The sequence below is a fragment of the Panthera pardus genome, unplaced genomic scaffold, assembly GCF_024362965.1.
Source record: "Panthera pardus isolate Hobbes unplaced genomic scaffold, ASM2436296v1 HiC_scaffold_2, whole genome shotgun sequence".
NCBI classification, from domain to species: domain Eukaryota; kingdom Metazoa; phylum Chordata; class Mammalia; order Carnivora; family Felidae; genus Panthera; species Panthera pardus.
Genome location: NW_026526765.1, coordinates 60,368,501 through 60,386,247, shown reverse-complemented (window position 1 = coordinate 60,386,247; position 17,747 = coordinate 60,368,501). Strand labels below are relative to the sequence as shown.

At 48.9% G+C, this 17,747-nt stretch overlaps 1 protein-coding gene across 1 annotated transcript in view; it reads right to left on the bottom strand.

Moving 5' to 3' along the window:
* KCNIP1 (potassium voltage-gated channel interacting protein 1) overlaps window positions 1-15,793 on the bottom strand; it is a 341,949-nt gene extending 326,156 nt beyond the window's left edge. Inside the window, exon 1 of the mRNA XM_019450272.2 lies at window positions 15,657-15,793. Within this exon, the coding sequence (XP_019305817.1) occupies window positions 15,657-15,744 (88 nt within the window). The 5' untranslated portion in view covers window positions 15,745-15,793. The remainder of the gene's footprint in view (window positions 1-15,656) is intronic.
* Between the last annotated feature and the right edge of the window lie 1,954 nt (window positions 15,794-17,747).

Below are 17,747 nucleotides of genomic sequence, written 5' to 3'. Positions count from 1 at the left end.
TCTGATCATCTGCTTAGAACGGATTTCTAGATGTAGGGCTCCAGGGTCAAAGAGCTGGGTGGACTATCTCTCTGTCTGGTTTGGAGAGGACAGGAGAGGGAGAAATGGGAAGAAATGCAGTTGGCAGGCAGCTGCAGCTAAGACATGAAGAGGGTTTAGACTTCAGGGACTGTGCTGAGGATGGAAAGAGAATGACAGGAGAAACACTGGAAAGAAATGATAATAGGATTTAGTTGGCAAGATAACTTCAGGGTGCAAGACTGGGGACATATTGAGGGAAACAGAGAGAAATCAGGAGACAGAGGTCCGCTTTGTTTTTACAAGGGTTGAGTAGAGGCCACAGGAAGAAGGCATTTAAATAGAAGGGTTTATGATCTATCCTCCCTCCCTCCCTCCCTTCCTCTTTCCTTCCTTTCTTCATTCACCCATCTTTTGAGCCCCTACTCTGTACCAGGCCTTGGGGTGAGTGTTGAGCATTCTTAAATAACTAAGATATGGCCCCTGTCTCCCATGAGCTCACAATTCAGCTGGGGAGTCTCCTACAGGCCTGGAACTTAAGAGACAAGACAGAGCAAGGAAGAGAGATTTGGGAGGCCCTGCTAGAGAAGTAGGCACAAGGTCAAGAGTGCAGGGTCACAGCTAAAGAGACAAGGGCCCTTGTTGCTCTGTCTCAGCCTAAGTCACTGTGTAGACTTGTAGAGCCCATCTGCTGGGTGGTCACACCTCTTCATCCCTGTGTCCCTGGCTGCCAGCACCCAGACTCTGCCTCAAGGTACCTAGGTCAAGGGTGTTCCTTGCTCTGGCCTCAGTTTTCCCACCTGTACACCAAAGAGGTTGAGGGGTGGAGTGTTAGGAGAGCCTCATGCTGGTCACTTGCCTGAGTGGCCTCATCTTCCCTTCACATGCTGGCCACCACCAGGCTCTTGGCAGCTTGCTGAGGAGGACCTCAGAGTCTAAAGTACAAAGCACAGGCACTGGTTAGTGCTGGGGAGCCACATGCCAGCTTCCCTTCTACATCACAGGGCCCAGTGAGACAGGCCGGCAAGCAGTGGCAGGTCCTGTTTAGTTTCCGGCCTTCAGTTCACCACATTTGCTAAGTGTCCTGCCAGAGCCCTTGAAGCTTTGAGATTTGGGGCCCAACTTCCTGCCTCCAGGGTGGAGGTGTCCTTAGGGGAGTCTGACCCAGGCCATAAGAGATGAACATTGAATATTCCGGTTTTAGGCTTCTGAAGCATATAGGGCTCGGTTTTCACTGCCGCCCGTCTATCTTTCACCAGGGGGAGAGTGCTCACTCGTGAATGGGCAGGGCCAGGGGAGGGACTGGACTGAATGAGTTTTGAAGACTCTGGATGTTAAGCTCATTCTCTGAATGGAGTGCTGGCCCTCCTGTCCCAACTGCCTAGAGTAAAACTCTGCCACTGGCTATCAGATTCTAGATAGGGAAAGGGAAGGCGAAGAGAATGTTGGAGAAGTCTCGGACTCTCTTCTGGCCCACATGGGTGATTTCAGTCAACCAGCCATTTTCTGAGACCCAAGAGGTTTTGACTAGGCAACTGATGAGAGGAGACATAACCTCAGTCCTTATAAACAGCAATAACACATAAAAGCAAAAACAGGTGATCATTTGTGAGCTCTTTATCTGACACAGCACTGCATGAAACACTTATGTGCATGACCTCAATAAACCTGCAAGGCTGATATTATTGTGTCCACTTTCCAGCAGAAAGCAAGACTCAAAGAGGTATGGAACTTCTGAAGGTCAAATGGCTTCCAAAGGGTAATAGTTGGCTTTAGAGTCCGATGAACCCCAAAAATCATGTTCCCAGAAAATCCTGGATACCCAAGGGCTAGAGCACTGGGGCAGCAGGAGCCAGCCCTGTCTGTAGCCTCCAGTGGCCTTTGCGGGCGACTGGTCACTTCACATACCCACAGAGGAGCCTCTTAGCCGAATGGAGCAGAGGGCAGACTGGAAAATAAAAATAGTGCCAGTCCTTTCCCTGTGGCAACACTACCTTCTTTCCGTGGGAAGAATAAATCAAAGATTAGCTAAATGGCCCATAGCTGCAGTGACAGGAAAGGACAGTTTTCAGGATGGGGGTGCTAAGGAGTCACACAAATGGCTCAAACCCTCATGCCCTATTGCAGGATTACTGGTGGGCTTACCAAAGGGTAAGTGTGGATGGACAGACAGACATGGGAAGGTGGAATACAGAACCAGGCTCTTTAACAGGAAGGCAGGGCAGAGGCTCTGGGGAAAAAAAAGATTCAGAGGCTCAGATTCAAGGCCAGTTTTGCTGCCCGCTTTCTGGGTGGTTTTCTCCTGGGCCTTGGGCTTCTCACCTGCCTTGTCAACCCCTCAGCTTCCAGTGAGTCCTGCTATGTGTCAGGCCCTGCCTCAACTGCTGGGAAAGCGGTGATGGCCAGAAAAGTCCCTGCCCTCACGTTCCCACTCTTAGTGGGCAAACCAGACCGGAAGCAGGTGAATCAATGTGTAATGTCATTGCATGAGCAGTGAATGTTATGCGGAAAAACAAGGTGGTGTCAGCAGACAGAAAGTGCCTGGTGTGTGTGTGTGTGTGTGTGTGTGTGTGTGTGTGTGTTGGTGGGGAAGATGAGGAAGGAGTGCTGCACAGGAGGGGATGTGCTAGACAGAGCCAGGTGAGCTCCAGTGTCCAGTGGAGGTGACAGGAGCTGTGTGGGTCCAGAGGCTGACAACGCTGGTGTGACTGGGGTGCAATGCAGGGAGAAGATCAGAAGTGGAGGACGGAAATGCAGAGAGAAGACCAAGCAAAGCCTGTCAGCCCCAGAGAAAGTCTGCACTTGACCCCAGATGTGTCAAGAAACCACTGGAGGCAGAGTTGTGAGCAAGAGGATAATGGGATCTCTTTTGTATTTTAAAAAAATGGGAGTGGATGAATAGCAATGACGAATGGATAAAAGAAATTATGGTATATCCATACACAGAACATTATTCAGCCTGTAAAAGGAATGGAATTCTGATGCTACATGGGTGAACCTTAAAAACATCGTTAAATGAAATAAGACAGACACAAAAGGACAAATATGCAGTACCTAGAATAGGTTGATTTATACAGAAAGAAAGTGGCATGGTGGTTGCCAGCCCTGGGGGAGGGGGAACGCAGAGTTGGTGTTTAATGAGGACACAGTTTCAGTTTGGGATGCTGAAAAGTTCTGGAGATGGATGGCGATGATGGTTGCACAACAGTGTGAATGTACTTAATGACACTGAATTGTACACCTAAAAATGGTAAAAATGGTAAATGTTATGTTGTGTATATTTACTACAAGAAAAAATATGGGAAAGGGTGCTATGCAGAGAATTGTCTCTGAGCGTAGATTACTTTTTTTTCTAGGGTTGCCATAACATGATACTACAGACTGGGTGACTTCATAGAAATCTTTTTCTCATAGTTCTGGAGGCTGGAAGTCCAAGATCAAAGTCCGGACGGGGTTGAGACCTCTCTGGTGAGAACTCTGTCCTTTGCAGAAAACCACTGTGTTTTTGCTGAGTCCTCAGGTGGCCTTTGCTCTATGTATGCTTTTCTTTCTTTTTTTTTTCTATTTACACACGTATTTAATGAGGATGATTTTCTAATTCAATACATTTTTTAACTTTTTTTTTAATTTACATGCAAGTTAGTTAGAAGATAGTATAATAATGATTTCAAGAGTAGATTTCAGTGATTCATCCCCTACATATAGCACCCAGTGCTCATCCCAGCAAGTGTCCTCCTTAATGCTCCTTGTCTATTTAGCCCATCCCCCCACCCACAACCCCTCTGGCAACCCCGAGTTTATTCTCTGTATTTAAGAGTCTCTTATGTTTTGCCCCCTCCCTGTTTTTATATTATTTTTGCTTCCCTTCCCTTAAGTTCATCTGTTTTGTATCTTAAATTCCACATATGAGTGAAACCATATGATATTTGTCTTTCTCTGACTGATTTCACTTAACATAACACCATCTAGTTCCAGCCACATTGTTGCAAATGGCAAGATTTTATTCTTTTTGGTTGCCGAGTAATACTCCATTGTGTGTGTGTGTGTGTGTGTGTGTGTGTGTGTGTGTACCACTGCTTCTTTATCCATTCATCAGTCGATGGACATTTGGGCTCTTTCCATACTTGGGCTGTTGTCAATAGCGCTGCTAATAAAAATTGGGGTGCATGTGCCCTTTCGAAATGGTACACCTGTATCCTTTGGATAAAAACCTAGTAGTGCAATTGTTGGGTTGTAGGGTAGTTCTATTTTAAATTTTTTGAGGAACCTCCATACTGTTTTCCAAAGTGGCTGCACCAGTTTGCATTCTCACCAGCAGTACAAAAGGGGTCCTCTTTCTCTGCATCCTTGCCAACATCTGTCGTTGCCGGAGTTGTTAGCCGTTCTGACAGCGATGTCTCATTGCGGTTTAGATCTGTATTTCCTTGATGGTGAGTGCTGTTGAGCATTTTTTCATGTGTTTGTTGGCTGTCTGGATGTCTTCTTTGGAAAAATGTCTATTCACGTCTTTTGCTCATTTCTTCACTGGGTTATTTGTTTTTTGCGTGTTGAGTTTGATAAGTTCTTTATAGATTTTGGATACTAACCCTTTATCTGATATGTCATTTTCAAATATCTTCTCCCATTCCATCGGCAGCCTTTTAGTTTTGCTGATTGTTCTTTTCACCATGCTAAAGTTTTTATCTTGATGAGGTCCCAATAGGTCATTTTTGCTTTTGTTTCCCTTGCCTCAGATGTGTTGAGTAAGACGTGTTGAGTAAGAAGTTGCTGTGGCCGAGGTCAAAGAGGTTTTTGCCTGCTTTCTCCTCTAGGGTTTTGATGGCTTCCTGCCTTACATTTAAGTCTTTCATCTATTTTGACTTTAATTTTGTGTCTGGTGTAAGAAAGTGGTTCAGGTTCATTCTTCTGCATGTTGCTGTCCAGTTTTCCCAACACCATTTGCTAAAGAGACTGTCTTTTTTCCATTGGATATTCTTTCCTGCCTTTTCAAAGGCTAGTTGGCCATATATTTGTAGGTCCATTTCTGGGTTCTCTATTCTGTTCCATTGATCTGTGTGTCTGTTTTTGTGCCAATACCATACTGTCTTGATGATTACAGCTTTGTAATACATCTTGAAGTCTGGAATTGTCTGGAACTTTCTAATACATTTTGAAGTCTGGAATTTTCCTAGTTCTGTACAAATTTTAGGATTGTTTTTTCTAGCTCCGTGAAGAATGTTGGTTTTATTTTGATGGGGATTGCACTGAATATGTAGACTGGTTTGGGTAATATTGACATTTTAACAATATTTGTTCTTCCAATTCATGAGCATGGAATATTTTCCATTTTTTTGTGTCTTCAATTTGTTTCATGAGCTTTCTATAGTTTTCATTGTATAGGTTCTCACCTCTTTGGTTAGGTTTATTCTTAGGTATTTTATGGGTTTTGGTGTAATTGTAAATGGAATTGATTCCTTGATTTTTCTTTCTGCTGATTCATTATTTGTGTATAGAAATGCAACCGATTTCTGCACATTGATTTTATAACCCTGCAACTTTGCTGTATTCATGGATGAGTTCTAGCAGTTTTTGGTGGAATCTTTTGGGTTTTCCATATAGAGTATCATGTTGTCTGCTAAGAGTGAAAGTTTGACTTCTTCCTTGCCAATTTGGATGCCTTTTGTTTCTTTGTGTTGTCTGATTGCTAAGCCTAAGACTTCCAATACTATGTTGAATAACAGTGGCAAGAGTGGACATCTCTGTGGTGTTCCTGACCTTAGGGGGAAAAGTCTCAGTTTTTCCCCATTGAGGATGATATTAGTGGTGGGTCTTTTGTATGTGTTTTTTATGACCTTGGGGTATGATCCTTCTATCCTTCCTTTCTTGAGGGTTTTTATCAAGAAAGGATGCTGTATTTTGTAAAATGCTTTATCTACATCTATTGAGAGTATCATATGGTTCTTATTCTTTCTTTTATTAATGTGATGTATCACATTGATTGTTTTGCAGATATTGGACCAACCCTGCATCCCAGGTATAAATCCCACTTGTTTGTGGTAAATAATTCTTTCAGTGTATTGTTGGATCCAGTTGGCTAGTATCTTGTTGAGAATTTTTGCCTCCATGTTTGTCAGGGAAATTAGTCTGATGTTCTCCTTTTTAGTGGGGTCTTTGGTTTGGAATCAAGGTAATGCTGGCCTTGTAGAATGAGTTTGGAAGTTTTCCTTCCATTTCTATATTTTGGAACAGTTTCAAAAGAATAGGTGTTAACTCTTCCTTAAATGTTTGGTAGAATTCCCCTGGAAAGCCATCTGGCCCTGGACTCTTGTTTTTTGGGAGATTTCTGATTACTAATTCAATTTCTTTACTGGTTATGGGTCTGTTCAAATTTTCTATTTCTTCCTCTTTCAGTTTTAGTAGTTTATATGTTTCTAGGAATTTGTCCATTTCTTCTAGATTGCCTAATTTATTGGCATATAATTGCTCAGAATATTCTCTTATTATTGCTTGTATTTCTGCAGTGTTGGTTGTAATCTGTCCTCTTTCATTTTGTGTGTGCCTTTCTTCTTAAAGGACACCAGTCCTATCTGATCAGGACCCCACCCTGTGACCTCATTTAATCTTAATTACCTCTTTTAAGGTGTTACCTCCAAGTACAGTAACATTGGGGGTTAGGGCTCCAACAAATAAATTGGGGGAGGTGGCACAGTTCAGTCCACAACAGGGGGTGACAGTGCTGAGAGATTTGACCTAGAGAGTGTTCCTTTAGCACTGCTTGGAATCTTCAGTCACAGTCTTGGCTCTGTGACCTTGGGAAGTGATTCAACCTCTCCCATCCTCTCCTATCCTGGGAACAGTGAGCATAGGTAACTTACAGCTAAGATTGGACTGAAGGTAGGGATCCTCAGAAAGCCCCAGCAAATAAATAGCCCTCAAGGGATTATGGAAATTATTATTTTTTACATGATTCCTGTTGAGTGTGGAATGACAGGCTGCTGTTTCTGGGCTTGCAATGATGCATGGGCAGGGTTAACCAGCACAAGGATGTCAGTGTGTCCTGTGGCCCAGCGTGTCTCCTGTTGTCTCAGGCTCTGAATGACAGCTGGTTCCAAGCTGATGTTTGCAGATAGTGAGCAGCAAGCCTGGGCTTGGCTCTGCCTGCCAAGCAAAGATGTTTGAATGATGCCACCCAAACTGGTCCAGGGTTAATCAAAAGATTATGGAAAGAAAATTAGGGCAGGCTAACCCTGGCCTTCCAGACACAAGCATCAGAATCACATCTCTCTCCCTGACTCCTGCCCAGTTCTCTGCCTCTGCTTCCAACCAACCTCTTTCCAGCAAGAAGTGGAAATTGGCCAGACTGGCATTAGAACAGGAAGGCTTGCAGGGTGGTGCTATTTTGTTTTGTTTTGTTTTGTTTTTTTCCTTCCTGTGCTTGTAGTGTGAGCTGTCTGTCCAGGTCTCCCATAGTTTCTGTTGTTTTCCTGGAAAAGATGGCCCCCAATGTTGGTTTGCAGTATAGACGGGGGACTAGGGTGTCAGGGGAATTGTCCAGAATTGTGTTGCTTCAGTCAGAACAGAAGTCTTAACACCTTGATTTCTGAAAGAAATCTTGACCAAACTGGGAAGGCATCAGCTTTGTCTTCATTGCTTTCCTATCCCGGATCTGAGTTTTAGAAATGGAGGGCATGAAATGAGGGGGGCAAAGCCGGAACTTGGAGACAGACAGCCTGACTTCCACTTACAGCTCTGTCCCATGCTGGGTGTGTGACTCAGTGCCTGGCCTTCCCTTTCTGGGGCTCCAAATTTCTCATCTGTAAATGGGCCTAACTGGGGCTCCCGCCTTCACACATTCTGGTGCATGCACAGTGCTTAGAGCGGTGTCAGGCCCAGAGCGGGAGCCGTGATGGGAATTGTGATTATTGGTATCGAATCTTAAAACTTTAAAACTGGATGGGAACTTCAAAGTCAGAAACTCCCTCATTTTAGAGATGAAGAAACTGAGGCCCAGAGAAGGAAGCCACCTGTTCAGTAAGCAAATGTGAAGATTTGAATTTGAACTCAGGCTTGGCTCCAAAGCTGTTATTCACTGCAGGTCCAAGAACATGGACTGGACATATGGTGGCTTTAACCAGAGACAACCAGGGTTGGCTTTGTGTTCATGGCCTTCCTGCCCTCACCCCAACAGGAGGCAGGCTTTCTTCTGCTTCCAGACTGGGGATCTGTGAGGAATACAGGGAGGGCAGAACTGGTGGTGGTAAACGCCTTCCCTCACATCTTTTCCTGGCCTCCCTTCTATCTAGCTGGTCTGGGGAGCCTGTGTTATCTCATCTCTGCTTCCTTTCCTCTCCCCAACCCTCTGCCCTTCCATGAGGTCCTCAGAGCCTGGGTCCTCCTCCCTGCCCTCCTGGTTGTGGTACAGATGGACACTGAGGGGACACTGGTCAGCTGTGGTGGACAGGCAGTGTGGGCCTGCTGCCAAGGGGCCAATCTCACAGAGCACATGAGAACGGGGATGGAGGGGAGTCAAAGCTTTGGATTTGGTCTGGATTGCACTGATCCAACATGTCATCAAGGTCATTCTGATTGATCGCATCTGTCGCCCTCCAGCACAGAGTTCAGAACAGCAAGATGAGACCAGGCCTCCAAAAGGAACTCCAGCTACATGGCCCGATGCTGTTGGGCAGGGAAAGCTTTCAGTCACTGTGTATTCAACATGCATTGGATACTCAAAAAATGAAAGCCCAGCCCAACACATGAGCCTTTGTAGGGCTCATGTCCTCATGGGGCTTGGGTAGGAAACACATAAACCACTAAATGAAAAGGATCATTTCAGCTGTTGACAAGTTTTTGATTACGGAAGTTGTAATCGAGAGTGATGGGGTCAGGGTGAGGGGGTGGCTTTGGAGGAGCAGCACATCTGGAAAAGAGCTGGAAGAGGACTTGATGCATAGCTCGCTCCTTTCAGCAATGCCTCCTTTCTCCTGGCTACCAGTGCAAGGTCTCATAACACGAGAAGAAGACAGGGCAGAACCTGGCCTCTACCAGGCAGCTGCTATGTGCTAGGTACTGTGCGTGTCACATGCGCCATCTCGTTCAGTCTTCTGGTAGCATTGTGTGCTAGGAATTACTGGCCCCACTTTCCAGAGGAGGACATAGACTCAAAATGGGAAATACCTTGTCCAAGGCTATCCTGTGAGGCAGTGGCAGGATTTGAACCCAGGGCTGGCTGGCTCCAGAGCCATTCTTTGGCTTTCCCTGCATCTTGCAGCCTTCTTTCCTGGCTACATCACATGACCACCTCCACACTTGGGAATCAACAGCTCTCAAGGATTCTATGCCTGGAAGATTCTGTAACCCTGTGAGGACTGGGGACGGTGAAGGTCACACTGGCATGGTAAGTGACCTCCAGGTCTCCAAAGACCAGTTAAGACATGACTTGATCCACTCCACCCTTGTCTTAAATATCATAGCCCACAGTGTCCCTCCCCCCTGCCAAAGGGGCCCATTTCTAGCTACTTTTAATTTGGAACAAACTAGCCACTCCCCGTGGTCCTGAAATTAATAGGATGTGTGTGCAGCAGTGCCAGGATAAGCAGCCCTGAACAAATTATTCCTGCCTACTGTCAGGGTTATCTGGAAGAGAGGCCTGGTGGCCCTAAAGAGGAACAGCCTGGGCTGGTGGGGGGAGGCCCCACCTTCCTCTGCTATGGGACTTAGGGGACCCCAGAGAGCGCATGGCCAGCCAAATGGGTGAGGGAATGATGGGCATGGCATAGGGGGGCAAGGATGAGAAGACAGGCAGGCTTATTCCCTACCCTGGCAGAGGCTGACTGTGACTGAAGGGGAAGGCATGGACCAGAACCCCCAGCAACCTAACTCTCTGCCTATGACAAGGCACAGACAGCACTCAGAGGTTCCTGGAAGGAACCCGGGAGTAGAGCTGTCCTAACATGACCCAGTGCTGGCTTGTACTGCCAGGACAGGAGCTAGCTGTGACCTGGGATGGTGGGGACTCTCTCCTGCCCCAGCAAAGGGAAGTGCACACAAGCTGAGCTTCTCATGGGACAGGTGGTATCCTCCTTTTCACAGAGGGCTCTGTAACATCTCACAGGCCCCAAGGTTCCCAGGGTCAGGGCCGTTTCTTTCCCAGAGAATTCTAGTAAACGGTGAGTCTCTTAATTCCAGAGTGTCTGGTGCCTAAAACTCTGTGTATTTCCACACTGACATGACCACTCCTCACACTTGCATGTGAGGAGCATGGTGGAGAGGGTCCCTCATGGACTTGGAGCCCATTCAACATGGGTGCCCTGGCCCCAGTGTAACTGCCTGAGAGGTGACGGTGATGTTGGAAGAGTGTGTATCTAGATGTCTTGCTGACCTTGGCCTGCAGAGTGTTCTCTTCTCCATAAAGCTTATTTCTTAACCCAGGCCACGCCACGTTAAGGAATTTGTCACCAGCCTTTGGAAGACGGGTGGCTTCCTTAAAAGGCCCCAGCTGGTATGACAGTCCTTGGCAAACCGTCTACAAAATTGGTGGGAAGCTGGGGGCACTCTTTGCCAGTGATAGATCCCCTCTGGGGTGTCTTCTCCAGCTCCCTGGCATGGAGCACCTGGTCTTGGCCCCAGGGGGACCTGGGTTTCAACGCCAACTCTGCCACTTACTTCCAGCTAGGCCATCTGGCTTAATTAAAGGTCAATTTCCTTATGTGTTAAAATGGTGATTGCAATACCTACTCTGAGGGTCAGGACTGGGGCAAGAAAAGAGAGTTGCCTAGGGCCCAAAGATTAAGGAGGGACTCACCCTCAGCTCCCTGCAAGTTCAGGGTCACCACTTGCCCTGCCATCTGCATCATCCTCACTGAATTAGAAAACAACCTTGTGCTGTTGGTACTGTTATTATCTCCAATTAAAAGTGAGGAACCTTGGCTTAGGGAGGCTGTGTACCTCACCCAAGCTCACACAGCTGGTAGATGACAGAGCTGGGACTCAAGCTGGGCCTGCCTGAAGGCAGAGCCAAGTTCAAGGTTAGTTTCTTGAGGGGAAGAGGCAAGAAGAACAGTATGTCTCTGACAGGTCTGAAGCACAGAAAGAAACAACTGACTGCGTGGGAGAGGGGAGTCGGGGCTCCGGGGCATTGTCCTTGAGATAAATCATACAAGGTCAGCCCTCCCACCCCCTCCCCACCCTGCAGCCGTGCGGGTGGCCTGGACAACTAGAAGCTCTCCTGGATTGGATTCTTCCCTCCTGCTGGCTTTGGCTTCACCATCTGTGCCTGGGGTGACGGATGAGTTCCCAAAGTACAGAAGGAGATGGGCTTTTAAACCTCCCCAACCAGAGTGGAGCCTGAACAACTTCTGTTCCCACCCATGGCTTAACTAGGCATTCAAGCCGGGTGTCTGCTCAAAGAGCAGGGGAGGGCCCAGCTCTGGGAATCATGCTATTAACATCTAATCTAATAAGCTAATCGGGTGTGGGAAATGTCTCAAAGGTCAGTCTTAGCACAATCACTAGGTGGGGCCTTAGGAAAGCAAGTTCTGGAGAGGGGAATCGAATGTTCTAGAGAGGCCACTCTGAGAGTCTGTGACAGCGCTGAAGAAACAAGCAGTTAGTGAGATGGAGTCCCTGCCCTGAGGCGCTCACAGTCTTGAGTATCAGCTAATAACTGCAGTCACATCAACAAACATTTCCTGAGTGCTTAATATGCAGAGAGCTTTACATACACAACCTTGTTTAATCCTATAAAGAGGACATTGTGATTCCATTTTGTAGATTAGGTAGCTGAGGCCAGAGAGGTGAAGGACCCTGCAGGAGACTTCCTTGCCAGTGTGTGGGGGACCCAAGGATGTCCCAGTCTGGCAACCAATTGTCCTTTCCTCTGCATAATTGGTTTACAAATTTTTTTTTTAAAGCGAGAGAAACTTGTTCTTTAAATTTCAAAGAAATTCAGTATGTGAAACAAATCAAAGTAGAGCTGAAGGGGCAGGGATGGGTGTGCCAGATCTTCCCCTGCACAGCCTCCCCTCGTGGGGACAATTAAATGCCCTTCCTGAGATACCGAGAAAGCTCAGGCATGGTTCTGAATGATTTGTCTGGCTGGAGGCTCACCTTCTGGCCACAGATTCAGGTCCTGCTGCTGGACAGAGTACAGAGAGCCTTTACTGAGCGCCTCTGGGACAGGAGCTTGAACGGTGACTTCTAGAAAGCTCACAGTCTAAAATCTTCTGGGGACCCTCAACCAGTGTCTGTGCCCTGAGTTGCTGCTTCGTCCGTTTAATGCTATTGGTGAAGCAGTCACTGCAGGCCAGGCACATGACAAGTAGCTCTGGGCACCGGGTCCTCTGTGATCCCTGCCCTCAGAGGGCTGAAGTCCAGCAGGGAAGACAGCCTTTAGCAAACATGTTTTTAAAAGGAACGGGGATCGCAGATTGTGATCAGAGCTATAAAGGAAAAGCTCAAGGTCAAGGAGATGTGTGAGCAAGAGGACCTGATCAGTTCATCTCTGAAAAGGGCACCTGTGAAAAGTCTGGGCCACCTTTAGCTTAGACCAGTGGGAAAGGGGTGCTAAAATCAGGGGCAGGTGGCTGTGATCCAGGAATGGAAGGATGGGGAGGGGTGGTCATGGGCTCTCCTTGTTCTCCAGGTATTTCCAAGGCAGGTAAGAAATAACGAGTTGTCCCCACGACCAGCAGCAGGTACCTGGTCCTATCAAAACTTTACATTCCTCAGTTCTTCTTCTTTTTTTTTAATGTTTGTCTATTTATTGAGAGAGAGAGAGAGAGAGAGAGAGAGCAGGGGAGGGGCAGACAGAGAAGGAGGAAAAGAATCCCAAGCAGGCTCTGCATGGAGCCCGATGCAGGGCAGGACCTGAGCCGAAATCAAGAGCCGGACACTTAACTGAGCCACGCAGGCACCTCTACATTCCTCAGTTCTGGAAGGGAGAAAGAAAAATCCTCCTAAGCGTTGGATTATTGCGAAGTGAGGGCTCAGTGCAATGAGTAAGGAGTAAGGGAAATCACAAACCCAACAATCATTAAACTAATGTCATGTGTCCACCTAGGGTCTAATCTAGTCACCCAGGGCTGGCCTATGCATAAGAAAGACCTTTCTTTGCTCCCCCTGCTCCAGTCCTGGCTCTGCTCCTACAGTCATTTATTTAACAAATATTTAGCAAACACCTGGGTTGGGCAGAACAGCAGTTTCCCAGCGCGTGCCTGGCACAGAGCCAGGGCTGTGTAAACACTCGGTGCTCGCTGCAGACTGCAGAAACACAATCCTGCCCTGGTACCCGCTGGGGGCCGCCTCCCTGAGCCCTGGCTATAGGAAACTCAGTAAGGAGGCTGGTCGGAGAAAGGCCAGGTGGCCACTAGGTCCCCAGTGTGGGTCCCGTGGAGCCCTTTCTGTGTCCCACAGATCTTAGTCTCTGGGATTCTGAGGCGAGGGAGGGGGCCATCCTGCCTGGTTTCTCTGCAGAGGCCGGCACTCCATGCCGCTCTCTGCTAGTGCCAACCTGCTTCTACCTGCCCGGTTCTGCCCTCCTCGTCTCAGCTGAGGTCTGTGCATTCAGCCTGTGCTCCCACAGCATGCACATTGCTGGATGGAGGACTTGTGTCATCTTCTCTGTGTGTCCAGTGTCCAGCAATTAGCGTGGCACAGGGTAGGTGCTCAGTCAATAAATGTTAAGCGAATGATTGTAGGCAAATATGCAGAAGACAGTATCTTCCTGCTCACTTATTCAAATTCAAATAGCCATCTATCCACTTTCTCTCTCTCTCTCCCTCTCCCTCCCACCCCCCACACTTTTGCACGTGCTCTCTCCCTTATTGACTCACTTTCTCACACTGACCCTTATTGCTGTGATCTCTCTCTCCCTCTGGTGCTGCCTGGAGTGCACAGACTCACCTGTGGTCAGCTACATTAAAGGCCCTTTGACCCTGGTCCTGCAGACGGCATGGCCTGGGTCACCCTCTCCAGACCCACGTCCATCTCAGTCCCTGACGGCTCCCTCCCGTCTGCTCATTGCAATGCCATCTGCAGAGGGATCCCGTGTCTCGGCTTCCCTGGATCCTTTCGACAGGGCTGGGAGGTAAACAGATGGCAGGTAATGGACTCATTTTGCAGATGAGGAAACTGAGGCTCAGAGAGGCTGCGGCTTGCATGGGGAGTAAAGCCAGAGTTGAGACCTAGGTTTCCTGAGTCCGGGTCAAAGCTCTTTTTGCGAAACCTCTGGGAATCAGAGGCTGCCCCTCATCCCTCGTCCCCTGAGATCCTGGAATCCATGACGCGGGGAGAAAATCCCATTTGTCTGGAAGGATTGAATTTCGGCGAGGACTCTGTGCCATCCTCTAAGCCTGGCTCTCTCCTCCTCACCTCTGTCCATCCTACAGGGGCCCTAGGAAATCTGCCCACAGCCTGACCCTCAGCATTGGGCCGTCGGTCTCCCTGAGGGTCCTGGGGGGCAGCGCCCTCTTTCAGGAGTGTAGTGGGGACAGAGCAGGGGTGCCGAGAAAGGAGAGAGGCAAACCTCACCAAGTCCCTCCCTCCCACACCTGCCTGCCCGGAGCACCTGCCCCAGGTCATCAGAGCTGGCCACAGGCAGCCTTTATCTTCTCTTCTTGTCATTTAAAACAAATCCCAGTCAAGGGTTTGTGTCCTTCCCTCCTTCCCTGAATACCCTCTCTGCTGCTTCCAATGCATCTCCCCCAAAGACTCTTTCCTCCTGAAAGAGGGCATGAATATTTAAAGACTTTTTTTCAGCCAGTGAAACCACGTCATGCTGCTGCTCTCTCTTTAAATGTTATCTCCAGAAAGTTTGCCAGAGTCTCTCTGAGCGCCTCGCCCTCCCTGGCATAGTGTAATAGGGGGCTCCAGAGATAGGAATGGCCCTGAGAAGTCAGCCTTCCCTCCTCAGCCTCTGGGGCTGACTTGTGTACACACGGTCCCAGGGCCCCTTCACAACTACCCTTTCTGGGCCGCCTAGGGAGTAGAACCTGCCAACCCCCTGCCGCCCCAGTTCTTGGAGAAGTAGAGAAGGCAGACATTGACGTAGGCAGGGTCCGCAGAGTGACAGGGGTCCCGGAAAGCAGAATGATGAACAAAGCCCCAGAAACGCAGGACCCTGGGACTCAGTGAGAGAAAGCTCTTGGCACACCAGACCCAGAGCTGATGGGAATCCGAATCCTGTGTTCACCAGGGCATGGTGGATCCCAGTCCTGCTGCCATCTCCTGCTGGCCTCCTCAAACGTCTCTGTTCTGCAGAATTACTCCCAGCCCACCGCATCAAATCTCTCCTTTATCAACAAGACACAACGCTCCCTGGATAACTTCTTGAAACTCTAGTCACGCTAAGCAGCTTCCAGTGCTCTGGGAAGGGCTCTGTCCCTCTGCTCGCCTGTAACCAATCAGTCACACACCACCAAATCCATTTCCAAAGTTCCAGGCAATTACGGCCGGCTGAGCTCCCTGGCACGGTGCCTGCCTGCTCAGAGCCTAAGCCCAGGTTGCCAGCGACCCCGAATCCCAGCCACCCATTTCCCCCCACCCTCCTCTGAGACCCCGGCACACCAGAACGGCCACAGTCGCCACACCAAGGCACTTGCTACTTTGGCCAGCCAGACCACATTAAGACACAAGACGAGGGTCAAGGCCAGGCTCCCTACCTTTGCTGAGGGTCCCAGTGATGAGCTTAAAGATGGTCTGGGCAAATTTCACGAACCCAAGCTTGCATCTTTTGGAACAGCCGCTCATGGTGGCAGAGGGAAGGTAGACTCTGCTGTGAGCGCCCAGAAGGGAAGGCACCCACCTTGCGCGATCCTGGAACTTGGAGCCCGCCTAGGCAACCCCTGAGAGCCGGATGTACCCCAGAAGCTCTGGGAACAGAACAGCTGCCTCTGCAGTGAGTCTGGCTTCTGCATCCAGAAAGCCTGCAGGGCACGATGTTTGCTCCCTTCCTCCCTCCCTCCCTCCCTCCACCCCCTCCTGCTGTCCACTCAAGTCCTCACCAGGCGAGGACCTCGGGATGCCAGGGCTGGGAGCGGGACACACTGCCAGGGCACAGGGTGCTCCGAAGGCACCAAGGAGGAGTGAGGCTGAGCGGAGCAGGGAGGGAGCAGCTGGAGCTCTCCCAGGCTTTGCTGTCTTTCTTACATGGCAGTGGTAATGTAGCAATTAATACTCGAGTCAGAAGGGAGGGGACAGCTACGCAGAAACACTCCGCTCAGCAGCTCCTGCTTGCTCTCCCGCTCTTTCCTTCCTGGTTAATCTAATAGATCAATTCTCCCTGCCTTGATCGGGATGTGGGTGAACTCCCCACAGAGCCGAAAGCCGCGGCTCGGCACTCAGTGGAAAGTTTACAGGCAGCAGCCGAGGAGCCTGGTTTGCATCATGAAGTCGGGCTGAGCCGGAGCCCCGGCGAGCTGGCCTGTGCGGTTCCTTGGGCACCTGCAGCAGGGGTGGCTGCCTCCGTGACTTGGAAGGCCAATGCCTCGACTGCCTCCAGCTCGGCTCGAGGCACCCACCCCCGCCTCTCAAAGTCGGCTGCGTGGCAAGAGTCTGCGCTCTCATTAGGATAGGAGTGCAATTAGGACTTGCCTGGATGATGAGAGTGTTCCTCAGAAATGCCACAAGGGAATTTGATTTGATTACAGTAAAATACTCTTAGAAGTAAAACTGCAAGGCGATATGCAAATATCAAGTCCAGGGTGAAAATACATTTAATAAAAAGTCTGGTTGCTGTTCAGTCCCACAGACTGTACAGGTCAGAAGGGACCTCGCAGGACGTCTCATCCCACCCCCACCCCCCCCCCCCATCCCCCCCACAGGGCCTGAACCTCTCCCATGACGTTCACATTTTACTTTCCTTGGTGATTCAAAAGGTCCTCCTGGGCCATCAGCATGGGCACTGTCTGTGCACGGTGGCCACATGAACAGCAGGTATGAAATCTACTTTCAGCTGAACTACGCTATGCCCTGGGAAAGTCTTTCTCTTCCTCTCTTGTCTCCCTGTTATCTGCTTCGCTGGGATGTTGGAGAAGAGCAGATTGCTTAAGGGCCGGAGGATGGACTGACTGCCAGTTGACAAAATGCCAGATAAGTGAACTCATGCTCCCTGTCTGGTTTCTTCCCCATCTTACATGACTCACGTGGAAGTGAATCTTGAAGCAAACCTCAGCCCTTAGCGGGGGTCACCATCAAAGCTCAGCTCCAAGACCAGACCCTGGAGACAGCCAACAAGCACAGAGCCCCAAAGTGGCCTGCATGCTCTGACTCACCAGCATGGTAAAAGTCACAGCATGTACAGAGAAAGACATTGTGACAGAAAATATCCCATCATGCTTGATGTCTTAGGGCTTGAAATTGACACACTGTTCACTCTTTGCCTTAAGGCATTGAAGGTGCCAGTTAAAATGCACATAGTATCTGGGAATGTTAATGTCTTTTGTTCACTTATTCACATATCCAATATTAACCAAGCTCCCAGGATGTAGAAAACACCAAGCCAGGCCAACTGGACACACAAGGTCAGTGCCCTCCCAACCTCACGGTGAAGTGGATTCATCATTAGGCACCGTACCTTGTTAAGAATCCATTGGTCTGATGAACTTTCTTCACTTTGCAGAATCTTAGTGGACTGGAGACACAGGGCAGGTAAGTGTGAAGAAAGAGAAGGAGGGGAGCCTGGGTGGCTCAGTCGGTTAAGCATCCCACTTCAGCTCAGGTCATGATCTCAAGGCTTGTGAGTTTGAGCCCCG